General features: G+C 36.1%; 6 protein-coding genes, 1 long non-coding RNA gene and 1 pseudogene across 8 annotated transcripts; 4 read left to right on the top strand and 4 right to left on the bottom strand.

Annotated features, from left to right (window-relative positions):
• Positions 1–107: 107 nt before the first annotated feature.
• On the bottom strand, positions 108–2,471 carry LOC17889332. 2 transcript variants are annotated; one of them, XM_006294009.2, is made up of 9 exons: positions 2,400–2,471; positions 2,209–2,328; positions 1,802–2,129; positions 1,297–1,690; positions 1,090–1,189; positions 930–989; positions 748–831; positions 553–660; positions 108–427 (listed from the first exon to the last, which is right to left on the bottom strand). In XM_006294009.2, exons 1-9 carry the CDS (start codon positions 2,469–2,471, stop codon positions 119–121), a joined length of 1,575 nt encoding a protein of 524 aa, XP_006294071.2. In that variant the 3' UTR covers positions 108–118. The 2 variants fall into 2 exon arrangements, with proteins under 2 accessions (XP_006294071.2, XP_023640692.1); XM_023784924.1 differs by having other exon boundaries at positions 331–422.
• Positions 2,472–3,268: 797 nt separating this feature from the next.
• Positions 3,269–4,357, top strand: LOC111831130. The gene is made up of 2 exons (XR_002834347.1): positions 3,269–3,340; positions 3,993–4,357. It is a non-coding gene; the product is annotated as an uncharacterized LOC111831130 (long non-coding RNA).
• LOC17889632 lies at positions 3,337–4,168 on the bottom strand (annotated as a pseudogene).
• Positions 4,358–6,744: 2,387 nt separating the features above from the next.
• LOC17890037 (probable dual-specificity RNA methyltransferase RlmN) lies at positions 6,745–9,746 on the bottom strand. The gene is made up of 10 exons (XM_006294208.2): positions 9,425–9,746; positions 9,262–9,337; positions 9,077–9,174; positions 8,884–8,988; positions 8,708–8,794; positions 8,246–8,362; positions 7,913–8,016; positions 7,564–7,703; positions 7,338–7,474; positions 6,745–7,221 (listed from the first exon to the last, which is right to left on the bottom strand). The coding sequence occupies exons 1-10, from the start codon at positions 9,665–9,667 to the stop codon at positions 7,042–7,044; spliced, it is 1,287 nt and encodes a 428-aa protein (XP_006294270.1). The 5' UTR covers positions 9,668–9,746; the 3' UTR covers positions 6,745–7,041.
• A 291-nt stretch (positions 9,747–10,037) lies between these two features.
• LOC17889691 (serine/threonine-protein kinase BIK1) lies at positions 10,038–12,457 on the bottom strand. The gene is made up of 6 exons (XM_006294300.2): positions 12,076–12,457; positions 11,570–11,877; positions 11,340–11,475; positions 11,123–11,265; positions 10,918–11,041; positions 10,038–10,800 (listed from the first exon to the last, which is right to left on the bottom strand). The coding sequence occupies exons 1-6, from the start codon at positions 12,122–12,124 to the stop codon at positions 10,379–10,381; spliced, it is 1,182 nt and encodes a 393-aa protein (XP_006294362.1). The 5' UTR covers positions 12,125–12,457; the 3' UTR covers positions 10,038–10,378.
• A 2,099-nt stretch (positions 12,458–14,556) lies between these two features.
• LOC17889222 lies at positions 14,557–16,344 on the top strand. Its single transcript, XM_006294604.2, has 3 exons — positions 14,557–14,879; positions 15,202–15,418; positions 15,519–16,344. Exons 1-3 carry the CDS (start codon positions 14,670–14,672, stop codon positions 16,010–16,012), a joined length of 921 nt encoding a protein of 306 aa, XP_006294666.1. The 5' UTR covers positions 14,557–14,669; the 3' UTR covers positions 16,013–16,344.
• Positions 16,345–18,224: 1,880 nt separating this feature from the next.
• LOC17888252 (glucan endo-1,3-beta-glucosidase) lies at positions 18,225–20,071 on the top strand. Its single transcript, XM_006295935.1, has 2 exons — positions 18,225–18,689; positions 18,914–20,071. Exons 1-2 carry the CDS (start codon positions 18,225–18,227, stop codon positions 20,069–20,071), a joined length of 1,623 nt encoding a protein of 540 aa, XP_006295997.1.
• A 356-nt stretch (positions 20,072–20,427) lies between these two features.
• Positions 20,428–23,453, top strand: LOC17889109 (dolichyl-phosphate beta-glucosyltransferase). Its single transcript, XM_006293436.2, has 10 exons — positions 20,428–20,690; positions 20,813–20,861; positions 21,402–21,508; positions 21,663–21,708; positions 21,977–22,111; positions 22,243–22,332; positions 22,414–22,545; positions 22,660–22,743; positions 22,854–22,918; positions 22,993–23,453. Exons 1-10 carry the CDS (start codon positions 20,578–20,580, stop codon positions 23,198–23,200), a joined length of 1,029 nt encoding a protein of 342 aa, XP_006293498.1. The 5' UTR covers positions 20,428–20,577; the 3' UTR covers positions 23,201–23,453.
• The last annotated feature ends 135 nt before the right edge of the window (positions 23,454–23,588 follow it).

Genomic DNA, 23,588 nt, shown 5'->3' with positions numbered 1-23,588 from the left:
ATGTTGAATTTTCTCGCGAATATTAATTTGTCATATCAAACTATATTTTAGTATTTGTTTAAAATAGCAAACTAACGAGAGAAAAAGTTACAGACTACACATATGGATGTCTCAATATTTACAATGACAATAGATAACGAAACTCGTGTCCATATGTTTGAATCTCTACCATTTTAGCTAAAGGGACTTTTGCTTTTCTCTTCAAACATTCCATAATCATGCCCTTTAGGTTCCCTGATCGAGGCAACTGGCTATAGATCCATTCCAAGAGGGATTCTATATCATCTGCAAAATCTTTCATGTGCCATTGCAGAAGCTGTGGAACCACAATCTTTTTCTTGCTTGAAACTCCCACGGAGGCTTCTAAATACTCCACCCTTGCTCTCCCTAAATCGTTCACTACCTCATCTGCTGTATAAACTCTAAGCTACACATGAATGAATATACCAATCTCATTATTCATAGACACTAGGGTAACAACAGTTTAATATTAAAAAAAAAAAAAAAAACGAGTAATAACCAAATTAAGATAAACTATGTTTGTCTACTTACTGCTGGTGAAGACCAACTTCCACGGCAAAGCGCAAATGTCACATTAGGCTCTGAATAGCCTAAACCATAAGTGTGTCGGAGGAGAGTTTCTTTCTCATCAAGCGAGTCCTTTTATGAAGATGTTGATTAATTAGCTTCTTGTGCTAATTAAATATATATTTAGAGGTATGAGTTGTTGAGATGGCATGCACTTACATGTTCTGGTTCACATGGATGTCGCAAAACGAAATGTTCAATCGCCAGAGCGTTGAGGACTATACCACCGACGTTGAGTGAAGCCTGCCAAAAACATACAAAGGCCATCATTAAGTTTGAAAATTCCTTACAATTAAAGATGATTTTAGAGTTCCCTCTTTGGATTTTGATCAAAAAGTTACCTTATTCATCAAGGTAAGTAGTCTATTGTGAGACGAAGGTAACCCATACTCAAGAAATGCCTATCATTGGAACATAGAATTCGACTTTAATTTCATTTTGTGTGATATATATCTTATAAAAAAAATTTTCAATAATTTATAATTTGTTAATGTGCCGTACATGCATGATACAAGCGTTATAGATATTAATCCAAAAGGCGAGTTTTTGCTTGTATGTCAAAAAACTCAAATCTACCTCCGATAGTTTCTCCATCAAGTCACTGCTAACACACATAAAGCGTCAATAAACACAATTTTATCAAGAATTATATATACTATTTTGATGAGATCATTTCGTATGGTGAATTAAGATTTTGAAATGTAAGACCTCAAGCGTGGAACAGCCGGTGAACAATAGTGGGTGAAACGGGTCACATCGATGGAGCTTCTTGAAATGTGGATGAAGTTCTTGTAAGGGCCAATGTCTCTGGTGACTCCTGATCCGTTCGAGTCTGGCAATACGTGATAAGGATCAAGATTCATTGCATTTTGATAATAACTATATGTGTTTGATTTCCGGCTACAAGAAGAGGGCCTTCTCGAAAGCGAGACATCCCCTTTGGTCTTTGATGAAACATGATTGAGTTCCAAGTAAATGCCTATGAGACAGTTGATGAGTTGTTCAGATACTTCGTTTGGGTCGTCTTTGGTCTTCACTTCCACAAGTCGAAGCCCTTTTCTTACTCTACCCATCTGCATCCTCGACACTCCATCAAATTCATCTGCCCACCAAAACCATGACCTTGAGTGAAATCTCCGAACTCATTAATTTTTCCCGGTATTTGAGACATGTGCAGCTTATATAATACATTCGGAAATAAGCAACTACTTACCTGTGAAGCCACCTGAAGACGTGGCATCCAAGAAATCTGGAGCATAAGAGAAAGAGAGCCTTGAATGAGTACTTGAGACAGCGTCTAGAGTAGAATGTTGGTAACAATGAGACAAAGATCGTTGATGAAGATCATGTCTCAGTGGCAAAGTACTCTGTCTCACATGGCTCTGCCTTGCCAATGTCCTCTTCTGCTCAGTCATATGCAAATGCATATCATGCCTTTGTCTCTGTTCATAATATATTTTAAGCTTAAGCTCCTCGATTTTTCGGTCTAGACATTGAATCTCTGCATCCACGACGGCTAATTCTTGTATAAGCTCGGAAAACTGTTAGACACCAAACTTCTTAACTGTTAGTTGATTAAGAAAATATAGTATTATATGAGGTATGAGTGTTGGTTTTTACCTGAGGTGGAAGAAACAATGAGGAGATACTTGGAAGAGAAACAACAGAGCCATGAAAAGCAGCTTGTAGAGTTTTATTCACTGCTTGTTCTTCCTCTAGTCTCTCTTTAAGATGCATTACCTGCAAAATCATATAAGTAACAGTTGGAATAAAGAGTTTGAGTCTTTCTTTTTAGGAACATAGGAGCTTACTCCTTCCTCTAAGTCATGTCTCTTGTTACAATGTTCCTGTGAAGCATCCATGAGTAGTTCCTCAAATTTCATGAGTTTCAGAGAAATAGAAGAAGAAGGAAACGGGTCTAAGTAGAGAAAGAGAGAATGATTAGAGTGAAACGTGGGAGCCATTAAAATGGTCGGTCGGAGAATTGAGTAGTTACAAAATATTTAAAAGAACATTAAAAACTGTTATTGACTTTTGTTTTTTTGGTCACTTGAGGAGGTTGTTAAGAAGGGATAATGCAAATCACATGAGACTCGCCGGAGCAACGGCCGATCAGATCCATATGACAAATAAAAACACAAAAAGACTTCCACTATAATTAGAAACACAGGTTTGTTAGAGGTGTACATGACGTGAACCCCATCACCGTAGCGACAACTCTCAGCCAAAACTGATTTTGATTTCATCTTTTCAGCTAGCCTGTTTTGAGTTTTTACCAAAAAAAAGCAAGCTGGCCCAAGATTAATATTTCAATTAAGGCTCCTAATCAACACTAAACCATACTACATATCTATATTTAAAAAGTTTGTAGAACAATGAAAAATATATGTTCATAGGAAGATGTCGTAAGGGTTTGTTACTTCTCAAATTTTAATGTTATATATGATTGTAGAAAAATTAAAAATGCATACGAAAACGTCTAATATAAAACCAATCTTACTCGACAGTCGACACTTATGACTTCTCAGAAACCTAAACCTAGTCGTGACGTCAAAAAGAAAAAAACGGAGAAAAAAAAACATAAGCGCCGCCAAGCTCATTCCTGTCCTTACAAAGAGATCGAGAAAATAGCCACTTTGGTGAAACACAAAAGTTGTCTTGGATTCAGAGGTCTGAATCTGCTGTTACATTGACGGGTTTTCAAGATCAGATTTTGTTGTTACATTGATTCAACATCTTGTCCCATTAAAAGGTACTCTTATAGCTAATTCTTCCTTTTAAGTAGGTAGCATAGCATCTTCTGTAGCGCTAGGTTAGGATTAGGATTTAGGAGTGAGAGTACGATTGACAAGTTGGTTAATGATAATATCTTCGAAGATACAATGGATTTGTCACCAAGCATGCGTCTGTCTTGTCTCCTTCCTCTCTGTTTTTGGTTTCATTGGAATACATACCGCTGTTTTTAAGTTGACAAGACATGGTTTTGTGATTTTTCTCTCCAAGCGAATGGTGATACTCAAACTATCCATAATCTATATATCTTGAGAAAGTCAAAGTTTTGAGATGATGAAACTCGGTTATATTTTGAGCTCCCGTAGCTTGAAATACGTTGTTCAATGGACTATATCTCAAATGGAAGATTTATGGAGGGTATTTTGAGTAGATCAGATGGTAGAAATGGGATATAGATCTATGTTTTAGCCTATTTTATAATAAAAAAGTTGTAGGTTAGTTGATCGAATGGTAGAAACATAGGTCATAAATCCTATATAGATATCGACAAAAAAATTTTAGTGGTATTCGAGTATATGCAAAAGAGTAAGATGGATCTTGATAATCGTTAAGATAGTAGACATATACGAGGATATGCAAGAGAGTAAGATAGATCTTGATGATCTTTGTAGTATTAGACATATTCGAGGATATGCAAAAGAGTAAGAGATACATGGTTGTAATGAAGAAATTACAAAAGACATCATCGATACATGATGATATGCAAAGAGAGCAAGGAGGGAAAAGTAAGATGGATTTTGATGTTGTTAATGTCAAGATCATCACTGATTCATGTGATTTTGCAAGACTTGAAGCAAATATGTTGAAGGGAGATGTGGGAAGTTAAGATGGTATGTTAGTATGTCTAAGAAATCATATACATCAGTTTTTTTCACTTGTAATTTTCTCTCATCATTGTATTTGTACCAGTCTTTAGGCCGAGTCTTGTGTTGTTTATAGTTTCATTATTAATTGCAAAATTACTTTTCTTTGTTCATTATTAACGTTTATATTAACCACTGCTTCATAATTCTTGTTATTAATGTTTGTGACCTAAGTTGGTGTTGTCTTTGAAAGAATAGTTACATTTGAAACTGATAATCAAACATGTTTCGAGAAGATAAAACATTAGAAACAAATCTCATGTAAAATGAAATCAAACACATTTGAAACGGCATCAAAGGTAAAAAAAAAAAAAAAATCAGAATCTCTGAGCTTAGAAACCACAATACCACCGAATCATGGATTTAAAAGCATACTAACCCAAATAAAACTTCAAGAAACCAAACAATAGATCTACCTAAGAAGAAGATTCAATCCTAGAGCAATGATGGAGCATGGAGGTGGAAAAAAATGAATGACTATCCCAAAGGAAATAGAAAAGATATGAAGCACTATAGAATTTCAGTTTCACATTTGCCACTAACCAGTAACCACCGGTTATTATCCAGAAAATAAAGACCAATCTAATCATTTTACAAAACATGTTCCACCTAATTAGGAAAGCTTCATGATTGACTCGACACTCAACACTAGACGCTTTATTTCCAAGTTAGAACATTCAGTTAAGAAAAAAAAATAATCTGGAATTACTATTTTTCTGAATGCTTTGGCCTTTGCTGTTATTGACCAAAATTTACTACAAACAATTACGTAGCTAAATACAACACTGGACACACACAAAACTTTACACATATTTTAAATAAAATGATATATATTGTATATGGTAAAACGTGGAATGTCTGGATTCTAGGCTAGAATTTCTAGCGCAGTTAATGATAAAACTGAAATGAATATTTTATAAAATATAAAGTTACTCATTTCAAATTGAGAAACAAGGGAAATAGTTATTCAAACCAGGAATATTTTATAAAATCAAAAAATTAATTTGTTTCCTTTTTTTTCTTGATGCACTTTACTTTTTTTTTTTTATACTCGAGAAGCAGAGAGAAAGAATTATTCAAACAAGAAATATCTAATAAAATAAAAATATGAATTTGTTATCTTCTTTTTTCTTCATGATATACTTTACCTTTTCTATAAGAATATGGGATTCTTATTCAAAGATATATTGTATTTTAAGTTAAATATTTTTTTTTGCTAATAGTATTTTAAGTTAAATATACTTGCAAAATTTTAAATATTTTTTTCTAAAAATCTCAAGAATCAATATATTTTCGGATTATAAAAATTGTACAGAGTCAAAAACAGTTTTACTAAATATACCCAAACTTAAATACTATAGTACTAATACCATTGTACATCAGTTTCATCGAAAAGGCTTTGTACTCTTTACATAATAATTATAAAAAAAATCCAATAGGGAAACCTTGGGACTATATATAAACCCATCTCTCGACCTCACAAACCTAAACCTAAAACGGCTAAGCCAGACGTCTAATACCCAAAAAGAGAGCGCCGTCTAGCTCTGCAAGTACGATCTGTAACTCCATCTTAACACAAAAGCTGATATGAGTTCTAAGATCTGATTCCGCCGTTTAGATCGAGTCATGGTCTTGTCTCAACAGGAAGGTACTTACGTTTACTTAGTGTCGTCTAGGAGCTAGATTGGAATAGCGTTTAAGAGAAGTTAGGTTCATGGTCTTATTTTCCATGTTGGGGTCCCTTTTTCACCAGCCATGTGTCTGTTTCGCCCCGTCCCGTCGGAATATTGAGATCTTTTTTAAAGATGAACCAACATTGTTTTGTCGTGATTTTTCTCTCCAAGCGAATAGTCTATCTACCTACCTCTAACCATTTACTAGATTATTAGGGTAGTTATGCTTGATTGAATAGTTGAAAATTATTCTAAGTCCAACATAGCTTACCACAATCTCTTCTTTGGGAAGAAAACCGATAGATGTAGTGAACAGTTTTTCTAGTATAAACCGATCTAGAGAAAGTACTCGACATATTCTAGGATATGCAAAATAAATCGATTGATATTACATGAATATGTTTTAGGAAATGTTATTTTTTTAATTATTTAAAAAATAGTTGCTGATACAATTACTTTCTTTTTAGATGAGTTAAAAATTTAAAAATAAAAGTAACCGTCGGTAATTTATATTATGTAATGAAATATATTCTAGGATATGCAACAAAAAAAAGGATGTTGGCATTGTTTTGCAAACTGCTTTGTATTTTTTTTCATTTCTGATGTAATTTTATTTGCCTTTTATGTAAATTCTCTTGTTTATTATATTTCATATGGTGAAAGGAAATTTATGTTTATAAGTTGCTTATTTTTTTACTTTCCAATCAGTTATACAAGTTTTCTTTTACCCATTCGAAATCGACCATAGAGATGAAAGCATAACATATTTTGCATCGTAAGGAAAAGAGTATAATATTTCAGTAGACCTTTTGAATTATATTTTAAAATTCATGCCATATCAATTTGAAACTTGTATTGATTTGTCATTTGATGTCTGTTAATATCATTCATTTGATAACACTCCTTAAATTGGCTCCCTTGTATAAACCAAAGTATACATCACAAACGTATAGGCCGAACATACAATATAAAGCTATTGTCGAAGTCCTCACTTCTCAAACGTTCTTCAATCTCTTCATCCTCATTTCGTCATTGAGCCATGCCCGTCTCCTTTTTAAAACATAGTTGAGCTGAGCCATCAAACGGCAAAACCAGAGAATTGTGCAATCCAGGAATCCAGGACATCAACACGAGACAGCTTCTGCATCTGGCTGAGATTCTTGACTATCCGTCTCAGCAAGTAAAGGGCTTTTCTGAAACTTATTCCTCAGCTGACCACAAGCAGCACCCGCGTCGAGTCCTCTTGTTTGCCTTACGCTAGCAGTAATCTTACGTGACTCCAACGCAGCTGCAAACGCTAGGACCTGCACATTTTGGTTAATAGAAGCGATTACAGACTTTTTATCTGTAATTAATTGAGGCTTTGAATCCAAAACCAAACCAAATAGCGAATTCATGCGCTTAATGGTTAGTAACACACCGCTTTCTTGTAAGGTCGCTTGTACTCCGATCCTTCTATCGGGTTGTAAGGTATCAAATTTACGTGATAAGTTTTACCCCATTCACGGAGTAGTTCTGCGAGTTCCACCGCATGCTCAACTTTGTCATTAACTCCAGCTGCATCATCATTTTTCTAACTTCTGTTATATTAAGTGGTATAATGAGGGAGAAAAACAGACATTTTGTTTACTTCAAGTCTCACACACCTAGAAGGGCATATTCAAAGGAGACTCGTCTATTTGTTTCCTGGAAGTAATCACGACAATCCTTCATAATTGCTTCCAGCGGATAAGCCTTGGCACTTGGTACAATTTTTTCCCGGAGACTCTGATTTGGCGCATGTAAGCTGATTCGCCAAAAGAACAACTCAAGAGTAAGTAAATAGAATGAAAACATAAAACTCAATGAGATGAGACCGATTCAGAAGATATGTTACATGATTAGAAAATAAGATATTTATATATATATATATATATATATATATATATATTATTTTTTTTTTTGGGGCATCTTAACCTAAGAAAGCTGAGTAAAAAAGATCATTTTAGGACGCACCTGACAGCTAAGGTCGACTGAAGCTTATGAGAGGCGAGCTTCTTGATTGTGTTCGGAACACCTACTGTTGATATTGTAATCATTCGTTGCCCGATTTCAATGTCCTAAGTAAAAGAAAACCCTACTGTCAGTGAGTGCTCTGTCTTACTATTGTGCAATTAAAATTTGTGCAAAGAAATAAATCATGTATTTGTGCAGAGAAACATTTTTTTATTATGGTCAAGTCTTTTGTGTTGGCTTGCCAATTAAATTACAGAGCCTACATAGCAAGAACTTCAATTATATCTACACAGAACCATGTCAAAATGGAAAAAGGCTATTGGCAAATGTTACCTTGTTCATACACCGATGAGCATCAAGTACTGACTTTAGGTTCAACATCGGCTCACCCATTCCCATGAAAACCACATTTGTCACCCTATGCTTAAACACATCCTCGATAGCCAACACCTAGACATTTAAAAATTACACTTGTAAACACAAGCAACAATTACATTTTTACTAAGAATTCTTCTCCTGGGTCTCAAATAGGAACAAATATATGTTTCTTAACATTTATGTGTCTCTATGATGAAACATTTAGGATCAGATCAATAGTCTTCTTCGAATTATTGCATAAGATATTCTACTTAAGATCTGATCCTAAGTGTTTTATCTTGGAACAAAACTACAAATTCATAAATCTGTATCATGCTCTCTGTTTGATCATCATTCCCAAATAAGATTCCTTTGAACATAGTTTCATTTCACATAATCCATAAGCTGCAGAAAACAAGAGGAAATATAGAAGCAAACCTGCTCAATAATTTCATGCCGCTGAAGATTTCTTGAAAACCCTCCTTTTCCCGTAGCACAAAAGGAACAGCGCAGAGGACATCCAACCTAAAGCAGAACTTCAAGACATCAGTATTAAAATTCAATTATGCAGAGCCAAAAAAACAAATCTTTAACAATAAGAAAGTCAGATTCACCTGGGAAGAGACACAAGCAGTGAGGCGCGTTATGCCCTTCTCGTCATCTTGGACAGGTATACCAACAGTTTCGATCAATAGGTTATCTTCAAGCTTTAGCAACAACTGTAAGATAAAACCAAAACACTAGAAGCCTTAAACACTAATCAAACAGAACTTAAGCAAAATAAATCTCAACATTGCACAAAGTTACCTTAATGGTACCATCAGTGGCGGTAACAGTTTGGTAAATGGGTGATCTTCCCACTTTATATCCACCATCCACAAGCTCTTTACGAAACGTTTGTGGCACTTTCAGCATCAGGAAATTGAAGACTGGTTAATGTCTACAAAGATGATATATTCAGAAGACATAGAATTTGGTTAGAGTTTGCTTACAATTGTTAAAGTCTTCAACTTTAGCAGCCTTCCTCTTGTAAATGAGATGATGGAGCTGCTTCCCTCTGTAGCCTTCCTGCAAAATTCCCACCGGAAAAAAATCAGAACTTTATCGACTAAATCAACCTGAACCCTTGTTAAATTGCAAAAGTCGGATCTTTACTTGACCGAGGTTGATAGCGAGCTGTTGAAGCTCTGGCTCCGACATTCCGAGGAGAACCTGCGAGTCAATGTGTGGAGTACGCGCCGGTTTAGCAGAGGCCGGTTTGGGAGACGGTACGACGGTTGTGGAGGCAGTGGCGAAGACGGTAGCGAAGGAGTGACGCCGCACTACCATACGAGAGATGGGAACAGAGAAAACGAGGTTTTGGAGCATAGCCATAGTATTGGTTGTTGTCGTCATCATAGCTTTGAATTCGATCACTCAGAAGTTGGAAGACGACTGAGTAAACCCTTTTCTTCTGCGGCTAAAACCTCTCTGCAGCTCTCTCTCCAAGTTGGACTAGTTTTGCTCACTAAGGGGGATAAGCCAAAAGAACGTCACGCAGTTCGAATGCGAAAGAAAAAAACGACACACATTTATCATTAAGGGGATGCGTTTTGCGTTTGCCGTTTAGTGTGCGACTTGGTGCAGTTAATTAATTTTACAAAGAGGTTGGATTTGAAATGCATTCCATCCAAATTTTGATAATTCTTTGTATCTCTAAATATTTATAGTGTAATTTACCCAATAAAACTTGACTTCGGATTTTTGTTGTTCTTTACGAGTCCAAAAATACCGATATGAAAAAATAAATTAGGGAACAAAAACACAAAGAGTGTTACAAGTTACAACAGAAGAGGCAAAAATTACCTCATATATACTTCTTCACTCGATATATATAACAGCATACAAGGAAGCCTAAGGCCACACATGTTTTCTAACGTTTGGGTATGGGACATGTAACCTGGAAAATTGAATGCATCCGTTGTTATTCTCGACCTGCACGGTTTGTCCAGAATCGTATACAATCCGTCGAAAACGGATATCCGCAGTTTCGAGTACCCGCGGAAAAAAATTCCATTCGGGAATTCAGTGATCGGCTTGACCTGTTTTCCAAATCTCTAAAGAAAAGGCCTATGCGCGGTGCCTGCCAAACGGTTTTTGAGTAAACCGTTTTTCGGATGACTTAGAACCAATCTTTTCTAGTTTCTTGGTATCCTTAGCCGGATTGGTCTGACTCGGTTTTCCCAAGTTGTCCTGAAGTTGTTGCAAGGCACGGACTACTTGGTCCATGGTTGGGCGCGACTTAGGTTCGAATGAGATACACTGCACCGCAATGCTGGCCATTCTCACGGCTTCTTCAGGTAGGTACTGTGTGTCTATCCGAGTGTCCACGATTAGGAGAACCTTGCGTTTGCTTGTGAGGTATGGTCGAGCCCAATCTACAAGGTTTTCTTCTTTAGCCGGCCTGTTATGGTCCAACGCTTGTTTGCCCGTTAAAATCTCTAGAAGCACAACTCCAAAACTGTACACATCGCTTCTTGCATTCAAATGACCTGAAAAAGAATTAAAAGAATGGAGAGACAAAACAAGGATTCAAACCATTATCCATATGCTCTAAAATATTTGATCAACCTAGTCATAATTCATTTTAAGGAGTGGTAGATTTTTACCTGATGACATATACTCAGGAGCAGCGTAGCCATATGTACCCATGACCCTTGTACTAACATAGCTCAGATCACCCACTGGACCGTCTCTAGCTAGTCCAAAGTCAGAAAGTTTTGCGTTGTAGTCCTGTTAAGGGAAACATAGTCATCAGTAAAATATTATCAAGACATTTTAATCATTTTTAGAAATATCCATCTCTCTACATACCCCATCAAGTAAGATGTTGGAGGCTTTAATGTCTCTGTATATCACTTTGACAGGATCGCTGTGAAGAAAAGCAAGCCCCTTTGCTGCATCAAGCGCAACCTTGACACGTAGAAACCATGGGAGTGGCTTGAAGTATGCACCTCCTGCATTAAACCATTTCCATCAGAACAAAAATACAAACAAAAACATAGATTTGATCAAAGATAAGATGACTCACTTCTGAATAGATGATTCTCAAGACTTCCTTTTTGCATAAACTCGTAGACAAGAAGACGCTGTTCATCCTCTAAGCAATAACCGATCAGTTTAACAAGATTTGGGTGACTCAACTGCCCCAAGTAGTTGATCTCTGTCTGAAATTGACAACAGAACACAACAAATCAGACTCAAAACATTCACACTCAACACATATATGACTTCGAGTGTGGGGAAATGAAAAAACTGTACCAGCCATTCACGGTGACCTTGAAAACCTTCTTTGTTAAGCCTTTTAACGGCGATGACCAAACCGGTTCCAGGTCTAGTGGGAGTGAGAGTGGTCTCATCTAACCAGCCTTTAAAGACACAACCGAAGCCACCTTCTCCGATCACACTATCTGGTCTGAAGTTTCTGGTGGCGAGTTTGAGTTCGTTAAAGGTGAAGCTTTTGACGGGGGTCGAACTCAATATCTCCCCTTCCGTCTTCTGAGCTGCCGCTACAGTCGACGAAGATTTCCGACTGGAGAGACTTAGACCGAACAGATCGCTGCTCTTACCTACAAACACACACATATGTTGACCATTTTCAAAATTGAGCAGAATCGAAATCGGAAATTTCCTTTCATTTTCCGGTTAAACACACGAATGTAATGAGTAGAACAGAGAGATGCATAATTCCAGATTTTCTTGTGGAAAACAAAAGGAGATTGCAAGAAGAATGATAGTTGGGGGGGAGAGAGAGAGAGAGATTGTACCACTGTGGAAGAGGTCGGCTTTGACTCGAGAACTGAAGCAAGAACCCATCAGCTAAGAACAGATTCGTTTTCTCCTTATTTTGATTCTTGATTGTTCTGCTCTAGCTTCTTGAGCTGAGAATATGGATTGTGTTGTAAGCAGAGAAGGAAAAAGAGAGAAATATAGAAACTTTCGACCCTCCAGGCAAAAAAATAAAAGATTGAGAGAGAGAGATGTGAACAGAGATGGCAGAAAAAAGAAGAAAGAGAACAAAGTTTTGGGTTTGGTGTTAATGAGAAGCACGAGGGGTGACCAGAAGAAGAGAAGATGAAGAAGGAGGAGAAGATTGGTCTTTTTTTCTTCTTTGTGGATGTGTGAAAGAAAGTCAAACAAATGGACACAAAACCAAAAGAAATAAAAGTATAGTTCGGCGAAAAGATAAAGGTCGTTGGATTCTATTTGATCGAAATGATATGATTACCCTTTTTTTTAATGTATAAAAGTCTTTTTAAAAAGATCTTTTGGCAATATCCTAAAACGTTCTTTTGCTGACAAATTGAATTGAAGACATATTAGTCAAATTTACTTTGTATGGGTGCTGTTTTGTTTTGTTATGTTACGGTGCGTGTCTTACCATTTACGGGACGACAAACAAACAGCGGAACATGACGTCTGTCTCGTAACGAGTTATTTTGATTTGGTCACTCGACGTTTATTGGTTATATGTGTTATGTTTGTGCGTGTCAGCGTGTGTGTGTAAATAACAGTGTAAGCAGAAAATAATACGTTTAGTTAGTAGTTACCCATAATTTAACAACGGCAGCCAAACTCCTAGGACAAAATTGTTCACCATGACGTTTTTACTTAAATCACGAAATAAATTTGTATTCGCTGTCGAGAGGCTAATGAAAAAATCGAGATGTCATGTCCGTTCAATTATTTTTTTCATCTCGTACGTACGGAAATGGTTTTTTTTTTCTTTCTAGACAGAGAAAGTTTTTTACATACATAAATAATTGACTCAAGCTATATCTAAATATACATATGAATACAAATGATTTTTTTAAAAACTCATAATCGAGAATACATGAATAAAAAAAAAAGGAGGAAAAACAGGTTTGACTTGGGGTGGTAGGTTATGTGATTTATGAGTCGCGTATTGTTTTATAAGTCGCTGTCTGTTTGGTATGGCTTGGACTTTTTAAGATCCCAAAAATACTACTTCTTCTTCTTAACAGGAGATTTATTTATTTCAAAATATACGGGTTGGACAACTTTGACGTACGGAGGTACCCACTTCAAACTTGGACTTTGCCGTTTCTTCTCGCACACCCAAGACACAAACTCACACATTGCTAAAAATTAAAATTCACCTTTTTTGTTCTCCGTTATAAGAGTCGCACATTTTTTGATACACTAATTTCAAAACAGGATTCAGTTCTTTTTGTGTTTTTCTCTTACATTGTTCACATGAGACTAGAGAGAAATGAATCGATATATGTTTCCTTAACTGTTACACCAATAAAATTTGCCTCTCGTTTTTGTTGCAACAGTTGAAACCAGATGATTTTCAAATCGATTTTTTATATATCCATATACAAGTAATTGTATTCATATATGTATGTGCATTAAACAAAAAAATAATAATATATATGTATGTGTCTGTATTTAAATATTTTAGCTGCCAAAAAATATGGTTTTAAATTACATTGGTCGTGTGGCCCAATGTTTTGGCTGACAATTCAGTTTTGGATAATGGTAAGTGATATACCCACATGCCTCAGGCCCAAAAAGCCCACGAACAAAAGAAAATAAAGAGCCTAATACTGTGTACACTTTTGTTTTCCATGTTCCCTTGAATTGAAGGCTTAAGAATTCAACAATGTGTGTTATTAGTATATGACAACCACTTGAACTGAAACTATATGTTATAATTAGTACTATAAACGTTAAATAGGAAAGCATTTATGTTTGATAGTATATAACATGGACCGAGTCAGCTAGATTTTTTTTAAAAACGTTTTAGAAAAGCCGCCATTTAACTTCGTCCCCAAGCCAAAACTTTTAATTTCACGATTGTCCGCTACGCTCCCCCCAACCCTCCACGTCTGTTTCTAATTTACCTGTTTACCCCTTTCACCATCGCTCTGTTAGAACAGTTTATAAAAAAAAAAACTATTTCTTGTTTCTTTTTAAAATGAATATCACCCATATTCTCTGTCTTGGTTCATTTTTTCTGTTTTTTTTTGGTTCATTACAGCTTTTTTTGTTTTTAATCATTAAAACAGTTAAGGATACATTTGACATTTAACAAGAGTGATATATTAACCGGACCTTCGCTTCATCTTCCTTTTCGCCTATCTTCCTGGATTATTCTCTTTTTCACCACGCCTAATCGACGAACCTTCAAAGCTCTCTCTCTCTCTCTCTTTCTATCTCATCGGTATATATAATAAATCAAATCACACAAGACTCGTGAAAGAGGAAGAAACGCGTTTTTCTATTATTAATTACTATTGTACAGACTCATTTCAATTCAATTCAATTCAATTTGTTTGAATTTTAAAAGTTTCTTCTGGGTTTGAATTTGAAGAAGATAATCGAATTAGGAACGATGGGGATGGATTTGAGGGTTGTTCCGGCCGATGAATTGTGGAATCGAGGGAGAGATTCTAGCCACGACGGTGAACGTGACCTAGGCCTAATGGTTACTGATTTTATCGAGACCGGAGGTGGTGCAAGCGGTGGTGCTCCTGATTCCTGGTGCAGCAGCGATAGCGACTCTGGATTCCCAGATCCTTCTTACCTTTCCGATAAGATTCAGGTACCACCGTCGCACGATTTGGTTCTCTTGCTGGCTTTCAATTCCCGTATTATCTGGGATAATTTGTTTTCGTTATGCATTTTTAAACTGGAGGCTGATTATAGTGTTGTGATGCTCGAACATGGTTTAGTATGATCCATTTACACTGTTTTGTACATGGTTTTTTTATCACTGACCTCAAAATGCAACTCAGAATGGTAGTTTTTTCTTATCTAGAGTTGATATATGTGGCTTGAGGGAAGCATGCTCTTTTAGTATTTCGGTTTCTAGGAGAGGTGGAGAACACTTTTGTTAAATTAGCTTTATCTGTTTGTATCTGCAGTATCTCAAGTACTCTATGGCTCAACACGAAACTGAGGTTCTCTCCGTGGTTCGTACTCTGATGCTTACTATTAAGGAGAAAGATCTTCACTCTGTGAAATCTGGTACTTGTAATGCCAGTTGTATCAGGTTCTATCTCGCAAAGCTTCTAAGACTTTCCGGATATGATGCTGCTGTTTGTTCCGCAAGATGGCAAGGCGGTGGCAAAGTTCCTGGTGGTTGGTTTTTCCTCCTAAATTCCATTCTATATGGTTGTTTTTATCTGCATTTCAAATATGTAAGAGATTGATATGTTTTATGTTTCTATGAAATTTTTAGGTGACAATGAATACATAGATATTATATTGAGTGACACTGAAGTTGGCCAAGATGATCGTCTCATTGTTGACATTGACTTCAGAAGTCACTTTGAAATCGCCCGAGCCGTGGATTCTTACCAACGAATAATGGAATCACTCCCTGTGGTCTATGTTGGAACCGTGGCAAGACTAAACCAGTTCCTCCAAGTAATGGTCGATGCAGCCAAATTCTCCTTAAAGCAGAATTCGATGCCGTTGCCTCCATGGAGATCTCTGAACTACCTGCGATCCAAATGGCATTCACCCCACAAAAGGCATCTCGGTCCGATCGATCAGCAAGGCCCTGGAATGTTCTTACCAGGGATGCACGGACAGTGTGCTGAGAATCTAAAGAGGCTTCAGTTTGCTCTCCAAGTCGAACAAGAGTCTGAAAGATTCATGAAGAATAAGAGCGGTTTTAGCCGCAGGAACAAACCCGAGAAGATAAGAGTTCAAGGGGATCGTGCTCCTTAAAGAGATTGTACAGATTGTTTTTTGGGGCATCAAGAGGCCAAAGAATTTTGCTCTGTTGAGTCGTTTTCGAGTGTAATATTTTTGCGGCTGAGTCTTTTTTTTTTCTTTTTCTTATCAATGGGATTCAATTGGGGGTTACAATAAGAGCCGAGGTTAGGCTTATACGAAGAAGATAATATACGAAGTAATACACGTCAGGTACCATAATAGTTTGTTCTAAGCATGTTTTTATTTGAATGGGGGGTGTTTTCCATGTTATTTTGGTTTCAATTAAAATTACGATTAACAAATCACTGTTTTGAACTTATGATCAATGCTTCTTTTAATATTTACACCAATGTGGTATACAACTTCTCATTGGAGAAACTTTTTTTGAAAATATGCTGTGTGAGGTATTCATCTTCCTTGCATTATTGGCTGCTCAGATTTCCTCCATAAGTGGAAGATATTCAAATATGAGATTTTGGGTTGAATGTTTTGTTATGATTTGGAGTTCGATTTGTAACCTCGTCAAACACGGTTAAATGTAAATCGGTTAAAAATAACGAAATACGGTTTAGTTAGATCTAGAGGTTAAATTATAGTTATGATTAAGGGGTTATTGGAAGGTTGATTTTAAAAGAGTTTGTGCATTTCCAAAGTTTAGAGATTTTAAAGTTCTCAAAGATTTTTGTAGATTCCAATCAATAAATTTGTTTACCCAGATTTTTATTGTTTAGTAGGTTTTTCATAAGATAGTTTTTACAAATGCATATGATAGGTGCAGTATTTTGAAAGTTAATAACCAAATATGTAAAAAAAATCATTGTCCCACTAAAGTTTGATAAAATTGCAAAATCAATAAATATTCAAATTTTTTAATAACAACAAAAATTAAATAGAATTACAAAATCCACACACCAATAACAATAATAAAATATTTTATTAAGAATCTATAAACCAATAACAATAGATTAAACTCTAAAATTCTTTAAAAATCATTCTCCCAATACACCCCCCTTAGTTATGAGTGGTTATATAATAAAAATATATTACTAAATATATCATAAAACAAAGTAAAATGTAAATAAAAAAAATTATCACAAAAAAATCATTATTATTTTATTATTACCTCTTATTTTGTTCATATCTTATTTTGTTCAATCCAAATCTATGTGTATGTAAATTATATTCTATCTGTTTCAAAAAGAGTGTCATTTTGACACATTTCACACAAATTAATAAAGCATTAAAATATACATATATGCTCCTATTTAATTAAGTGATTTATCAGTTTAATTAGTTTCAAATTAAGGGTAAAATTATAAAATTTAGTATAAAAATACAATGAAAATGTAGAATGACATTCTTTGTGAAACAAAATTAAACTCTAAAATGACACTTTTTGTGAAACAGAGGGAGTATAACTTTTCAATATCACAATAATGTCACATATATCAAAACAAATCTAAATTATATATTTTTCCTTATTTTTGTTATTATTCTTGAGATAATACATTATCTATTCTTGTAAACTGCTATTTCCAAATCATTATACATTCTGTCTAATTATTTCGTATTTCTTTCTATTTTGTAAGCACTCTATGGACCATATATACATATTATCTACTTTTTATTATGTTGATCATTATAATTTTTCTTTTCAATTACTTAGAAAACTTTAGGAAAATACTTGTCGTCATTGATAATAGAAGAAATTTAAAATACATCATACACTATATCACTTTCACATAGCACACAACTTAAAAGCCTGCAACCTGTTCAAAAACAATTTTACACCAGCTCCTACTCCCAATTGGCAATAGATGTTTACATATGTATACTGCATACAATCTTTCATGAGATACAAATTATCCATTTTATATTCCATCTAATTCTTATCCTCTTAAGTAACCCATGAATGAATAGATGTACACTATATGATCATCCTCTCATATTGTCAACTTCAATTAATTTTGTACGATTTCTTTCAGGCCAATTATAAAATGCCAAGTTCATGCTTATCATCTAAATACATCAAACTTCTAATGAGGAAATAATATCCTAAAAAAATCATTTCCACTAAATTTTATAGCAAAAATTGTTGATAAGTTTATTTAAGAAACTGAAAATCAATATTAATTAGTATAAATACACACACACACACATGCATATTCTTAGCCCAATCTTACTATCCAAACGAATCACTGTAATCTATCTTCCAAACAAAGCAATGGCCAAAACGACACGGTGTTCTACTCTCCCTTTCCTCCCCATAGTCGCTGCGATGATCTTTCAACTCTCAGCCGTGACTTCGGCCATTGGCATCAACTATGGAACACTAGGGAACCTTCAACCTCCTCAACAAGTGGTTGACTTCATCAAGACAAAGACAAAATTGGACAGTGTCAAGATCTTTGATGCGAATCCCGACATCCTCCGAGGCCTAGCGGGCACTGAAATCAGCGTCACCATTATGGTCCCTAACGGTAACATTCCTGCGATGGTCGACGTTGCAAATGCTCGTCAATGGGTCGCTGCCAATGTCTTGCCGTTCCATCAGCAGATCAAGTTCAAATACCTTTGTGTCGGAAACGAGATTCTTGTTAGTAAAGACAATAACTTGATATCAAATCTTGTTCCAGCGATGAAAAGTCTTAATGAAGCTTTGAAAGCTTCCGGTCTCGAGTATATTAAGGTTAGTGTCAAGTCATGATGATCAGAATTCAACTTGCCTTATATATGTGGTTTTTTTTAAACTCCGGTTGGATAAACACAACAAGTTATTCGGATGCATGTAATATTGTTAACCATGTTTTTGTATAGATATTCGATATTCATATTTTCATAAATATACTTTGAATACAATGTTATTTGTTCTTACTATCAACGAGATGTAAATCCACCATTATTTGTTGTCAGGTGACAACTCCACATGCATATACCATAACCTTTAACCGTGATGCACCAAGCAAGAGCAGATTTAATGAAGATCAAAAAGATCTTTTTACAAAGATCTTGGAGTTTCATCGTCAAGCTAAGTCCCCATTCATGTTCAACGCCTACACTTTTTTCACGATGGACCAGAACAACGTCAATTACGCAATATTTGGTACATCAAATGCAGTAACGGATAGCAATACACAACACACGTACAACAACTTGTTTGACGCAATGATGGATGCAATGTATTCTGCTATGAATGCTGTTGGCTTTGGCGACGTAGATATGGCTATAGGGGAGACCGGTTGGCCTACCGCTTGTGACGCTGCATGGTGTTCACCTGAAAACGCTGCACAGTACAACCTCAATATCATCAAGCGTGCAAATGTCATAGGGACACCGCTTATGCCCAACCGCCACGTCGATATCTTCATATTCGCATTGTTCAACGAAGATGGGAAACCCGGTCCAACCAGTGAGAGAAATTGGGGGCTATTCAAACCGGATTTCTCTCCGGTTTACGATGTTGGAGTCCTAAAAGACGGCGTTAAAATCCCACCGAGCACCAACGGAAAATGGTGTGTGGCGAAACAAGACGCGACGGACACAAAACTACAAGCGAATATTGACTGGGTGTGTAGCCAAGGTATAGATTGTAAACCAATCTCACCTGGTGGCGTATGTTTCGACAACAACAACATGAAGAGTCGATCCTCTTACATCATGAACGCTTATTACCAAAGCAAGGGGGGCCCTGATGATGCTTGTAACTTTAGTGGTACCGGTATGTTCACTACTAACAACCCAAGCACTAGCACATGTAACATACCAAGCGGCGGTGGCTCACAAAGCAGCGGTGGGAAATGGTGTATGGCTAAACAAGAAGCTACAGAGAAACAACTACAAGCTAATATTGATTGGGTGTGTAGCCAAGGTATAGACTGTAAGCCAATCTCACCTGGTGGCATGTGTTTTGATAACAACAACATGAAGACTCGATCTACGTTCGTAATGAACGCTTACTACCAGAGCCAAGGATGCACCGAGAACGCTTGTGATTTCAAGGGTAGTGGCATGGTCACTACTACCAACCCGATCACTACTAGCACATGCGCACTAACAACAGTAACGCTCTGAATTATTTTTATATTGTATTTACTGAAATGAATAAAATAAAATCAATAAAACTAGATCCTTTGATTTTAATATAATAAGAGCAAAGCCATTTTTCTTTGTTTTTATGTATGTACTCTGGTGGATTTTAATATACATGTTGTTTATGAATGTTAAAATTGTAGTTTTTAATTTAATTAAAAATCTTAGAATTCGGAAGTCAAACATATTCGGTTTAGTATCCGGTTTGTTCAAATAAGGCATTGCTCAGATAGAACCGAACGAACCGGAACCTACGCATGGTAGAACCAAAAAGTTAAACCGAAATGGGTATCTCAAAATCAAATCAAGCTCTGAAATTTAGGGATTGAACCATTTTTTCACGGATTAATCATTACAGAGACTTGAGCTTTTCTTCTTGCTTATTCTTCACGGATTGGTTTCGATCTCTCTTCTTCTTCTTCCTCTTCACTCTCTCTCTCTCTCTCTATTGTAAAGCAAAACGGATCTGAAATCTGGGGGAGCTAACAATGGAATTTCTGGTAACAGTTGCGGAATTCGGCCTATCGTTGGTGCTGATTGTCTTCTTTGGATTTCTCTCCGTGGTCGTATTTGAAGCTTGGAGAAGGAGACACAGTAACGTGTACGTTCTACTCCATTTCTTTGAATTCTCTTGATTTGTGGGCTTTTATTACTGTAATCTTATTCTGACTCCTAATTGTGGTAATAAAACTTTTGTTTCATTTTGTTTTTGGATTTTCCCAGCTCTGTGGAAACGGTGACTACACTCGAGGATCCGAAATCTTTAAAACCGGTATCGTCTGATTCTTTATCTTTTTCTGATTGAATGGCCTAGTATTAGTTTTCTGGGTTGTGTTGGTATGTCACTTTAAAATCAGTTAGTTATATAGTTCATGGAACTGAGATTTTCTCTAGAAAGCTCTTGCGTTTGCGATTTGGATACTTGGTCCGTGTTTGGCATTCAGCCGGTATGTCGAATGAAATGGCGTCTGCCCAAATTGTAAATGTAGACTTTAAGGGGAACTGTTTCTGTATCAAATGTTGCATTTTGGTTTGGTAAAGAAGCTTGACAAGTTCAGTGGTATAGTGCTCGATTAGCTTTTAGGTTATGGATAGTCCCTTCCAGATACAGACTTTGGATACTCTTAGCTTGTGGCTTAGCAAGAACGATGAACTGTTCCATTATAATGTTGGATTTATACATAGATCAGCACTTTGTTTTGTCAATCATGATGATTTGACATGCTTGATCACATTGGTTCGTGGCATTGTTGCTGCGATTGAGGAATCCAGTTCGCTTTTCCTGACTCTGTTTTTCAAAATTTATCATCAGGTTCCTTGCCCTCATATTATCGACCCTGCTGAAAAGTATTTGTCATTAATAGTTCCAGCATATAACGAAGAACAGAGACTTCCCGCAGCTCTTGAAGAAACAATGGAGTAAGTTAAAATACTTTCACTTTTTGTAATTGCTTCTTTTGAATATTGTGTCTCTGCTTACACTCGTTAGAAGTTTGCTTCCTTCAAAACAGTAGCACAAGCCTTAATTATGCATACTTCAGAGGCATAATTGTAATTCACTTGTGGTTTTCAGCTACCTTCAAGATCGTGCATCACGGGACAAGAGTTTTTCTTTTGAGGTAAATGTTTTCCAGTTTTCTCTTTTATCTCCTTACAACTCACTGAGGTGGATTCTTAACCTAGATATGGCCTTTGTTATGGTGAATATGTATGAGCTTTTCAAGGTTTTTTCCCTATAATTAATTCACCTAACTCTATAAAATAAGGGCAATGCTCACAATTTATTAGTCTATCAAATAGACTACCCCCACTCCTGCTAATAAATCTTGTTGCATTCCTTGAACCCTATATGCACCAGTGGAGTAAGTTTATGGTTTCTGCTTCTAGGTAGTGATTGTTGATGATGGAAGTGTTGATGGAACAAAAAGAGTAGCTTTTGATTTTGTTAGAAAGCACACAGTTGACAACATAAGGGTTATACCCCTGGGGAAGAATCAAGGCAAAGGAGAAGCTATAAGAAAGGTGAGTTCAACTCTTTAGCGCATACAACTCTTTATATGTATTCTATGTGACTGGGTAAAATTGTATACTTGCCATTTCATTCTTAAAAAAAAATTAATCGAAGCTTTCTACTTTTTGAAAGCGTTAAATAGGGAATGATGCATTCGCGGGGTCAGCTACTTCTCATGTTGGATGCTGATGGAGCAACTAAAGTAACCGACCTAGAAAAACTTGAAAGTCAGGTCTGCCCTAAGTTATGGCTATTAAAATTTCAGAAAAACTGGAAACTGTGCTATAAATATCCTGACCTCCTAGCCTCATAGATTCTTGCAGTAGCTAGAGAAGAATATTCAATCAGAAATCCAGCATCTAAGGAAATGGATTTCAGAATAGGTGATATTCAAGTATCTGCATTTGGGTCTCGTGCTCATCTCGAGGAGAAAGCTCTTGCTACTGTAAGTTTTGCAAACGTCTGTTCTAGATACAACATCATTCTTTTTCTATGTATACACACAGATGCATATACATGTATGTGTCTTAGATAATTGACTTCAGTGTGTCAATTTCAGAGGAAATGGTATCGCAACTTTCTGATGAAGGGTTTCCATCTTGTGGTTCTATTAGCTGCTGGTCCTGGTATTCGGGATACACAGGTGGTATATTGAATCTCATATGTCGTTTTCTTCGGCACTCTTTGTTTCACCAAGACATATTCTTGAGTAATAATAACTAAACATCATTTTTCTTTTTTCTTTTTTGTCAGTGTGGCTTCAAGATGTTTACTAGAGCTGCTGCTAGGAGACTTTTCACAAACGTCCATCTGAAAAGGTATGTGTAAATGAATTAATGATGAAAAACTAACAGGAGAAACATCAATAAGAGTATCCCATTTGAATTCTCAGGTGGTGCTTTGATGTTGAATTGGTGTACTTGTGCAAGCGTTTTAATATTCCAATGGTTGAGATCTCTGTGAAATGGTCTGAAATTCCCGGGTCTAAAGTCAATATGTTGAGCATTCCAAACATGCTATGGGAGCTTGCTTTAATGTCTGTGGGATACAGAACTGGCATGTGGAAGATCCATCAAGCACGAGACACACAGACAACATAGATAGAGATGGAGAAAAAACCTCAGACCACACAAGTTTACTGCAGAGAGGATATAGTTTTGATGTCTCTGATTAAGCAAAAGGAGAGCTAAGGCGATAGAACATATGTTGGGTCCTTCTTTCAATAGATGTAATAAAAATCTTAACGAGATTAGAAATTATATAATGAAACTTCTACAGCTCTAGTTTATATTTGGTTTAGTAATGACTCTCAAGTTTTCCAATGATTATGCTCTCTACTGTTGAGTTTTTACATCTTCATGGCATGCATGAAGTCCATACCTCTTTAAAGTTTAAACAGTTGCAGGGGTCGGACTGATTGGAACAATCCATGTTGTCCAACCAAGTTTGTTTTTATATAGTGAGGTAAAATATAAGCTTTCAAAATAT

The sequence above is a fragment of the Capsella rubella genome, unplaced genomic scaffold (genome assembly GCF_000375325.1).
Source record: "Capsella rubella cultivar Monte Gargano unplaced genomic scaffold, Caprub1_0 scaffold_4, whole genome shotgun sequence".
NCBI classification, from domain to species: Eukaryota; Viridiplantae; Streptophyta; class Magnoliopsida; order Brassicales; family Brassicaceae; genus Capsella; species Capsella rubella.
The sequence above is the reverse complement of the archived record's forward strand: the minus strand, read 5'-3'. Positions and strand labels throughout refer to the sequence as shown.

Bases quoted from the DNA above. Each gene is read 5' to 3' on its own strand.
- LOC17889109 (XM_006293436.2), top strand. From the start codon at position 20,578: ATGGAATTTCTGGTAACAGTTGCGGAATTCGGCCTATCGTTGGTGCTG. The intron at 20,691-20,812 runs GTACGTTCTACT...GGATTTTCCCAG, and splicing joins AGAAGGAGACACAGTAACGT to CTCTGTGGAAACGGTGACTA. The intron at 20,862-21,401 runs GTATCGTCTGAT...ATTTATCATCAG, and splicing joins ATCCGAAATCTTTAAAACCG to GTTCCTTGCCCTCATATTAT.
- LOC17888252 (XM_006295935.1), top strand. From the start codon at position 18,225: ATGGCCAAAACGACACGGTGTTCTACTCTCCCTTTCCTCCCCATAGTC. The intron at 18,690-18,913 runs GTTAGTGTCAAG...ATTTGTTGTCAG, and splicing joins CCGGTCTCGAGTATATTAAG to GTGACAACTCCACATGCATA.
- LOC17889222 (XM_006294604.2), top strand. From the start codon at position 14,670: ATGGGGATGGATTTGAGGGTTGTTCCGGCCGATGAATTGTGGAATCGA. The intron at 14,880-15,201 runs GTACCACCGTCG...TTGTATCTGCAG, and splicing joins ACCTTTCCGATAAGATTCAG to TATCTCAAGTACTCTATGGC. The intron at 15,419-15,518 runs GTTGGTTTTTCC...TGAAATTTTTAG, and splicing joins CGGTGGCAAAGTTCCTGGTG to GTGACAATGAATACATAGAT.
- LOC17889332 (XM_006294009.2), bottom strand. From the start codon at position 2,471: ATGAAATTTGAGGAACTACTCATGGATGCTTCACAGGAACATTGTAAC. The intron at 2,130-2,208 runs GTAAAAACCAAC...GGTGTCTAACAG, and splicing joins CATTGTTTCTTCCACCTCAG to TTTTCCGAGCTTATACAAGA. The intron at 1,190-1,296 runs GTCTTACATTTC...GTGTGTTAGCAG, and splicing joins CCGGCTGTTCCACGCTTGAG to TGACTTGATGGAGAAACTAT.
- LOC17889691 (XM_006294300.2), bottom strand. From the start codon at position 12,124: ATGGGTTCTTGCTTCAGTTCTCGAGTCAAAGCCGACCTCTTCCACAGT. The intron at 11,266-11,339 runs GTGAGTCATCTT...GGTTTAATGCAG, and splicing joins TGAGAATCATCTATTCAGAA to GAGGTGCATACTTCAAGCCA. The intron at 11,042-11,122 runs GTATGTAGAGAG...TTCCCTTAACAG, and splicing joins CCAACATCTTACTTGATGGG to GACTACAACGCAAAACTTTC.
- LOC17890037 (XM_006294208.2), bottom strand. From the start codon at position 9,667: ATGATGACGACAACAACCAATACTATGGCTATGCTCCAAAACCTCGTT. The intron at 9,338-9,424 runs GTAAAGATCCGA...GGAATTTTGCAG, and splicing joins TCGCTATCAACCTCGGTCAA to GAAGGCTACAGAGGGAAGCA. The intron at 8,795-8,883 runs GTGAATCTGACT...GTTCTGCTTTAG, and splicing joins CTGCTTGTGTCTCTTCCCAG to GTTGGATGTCCTCTGCGCTG.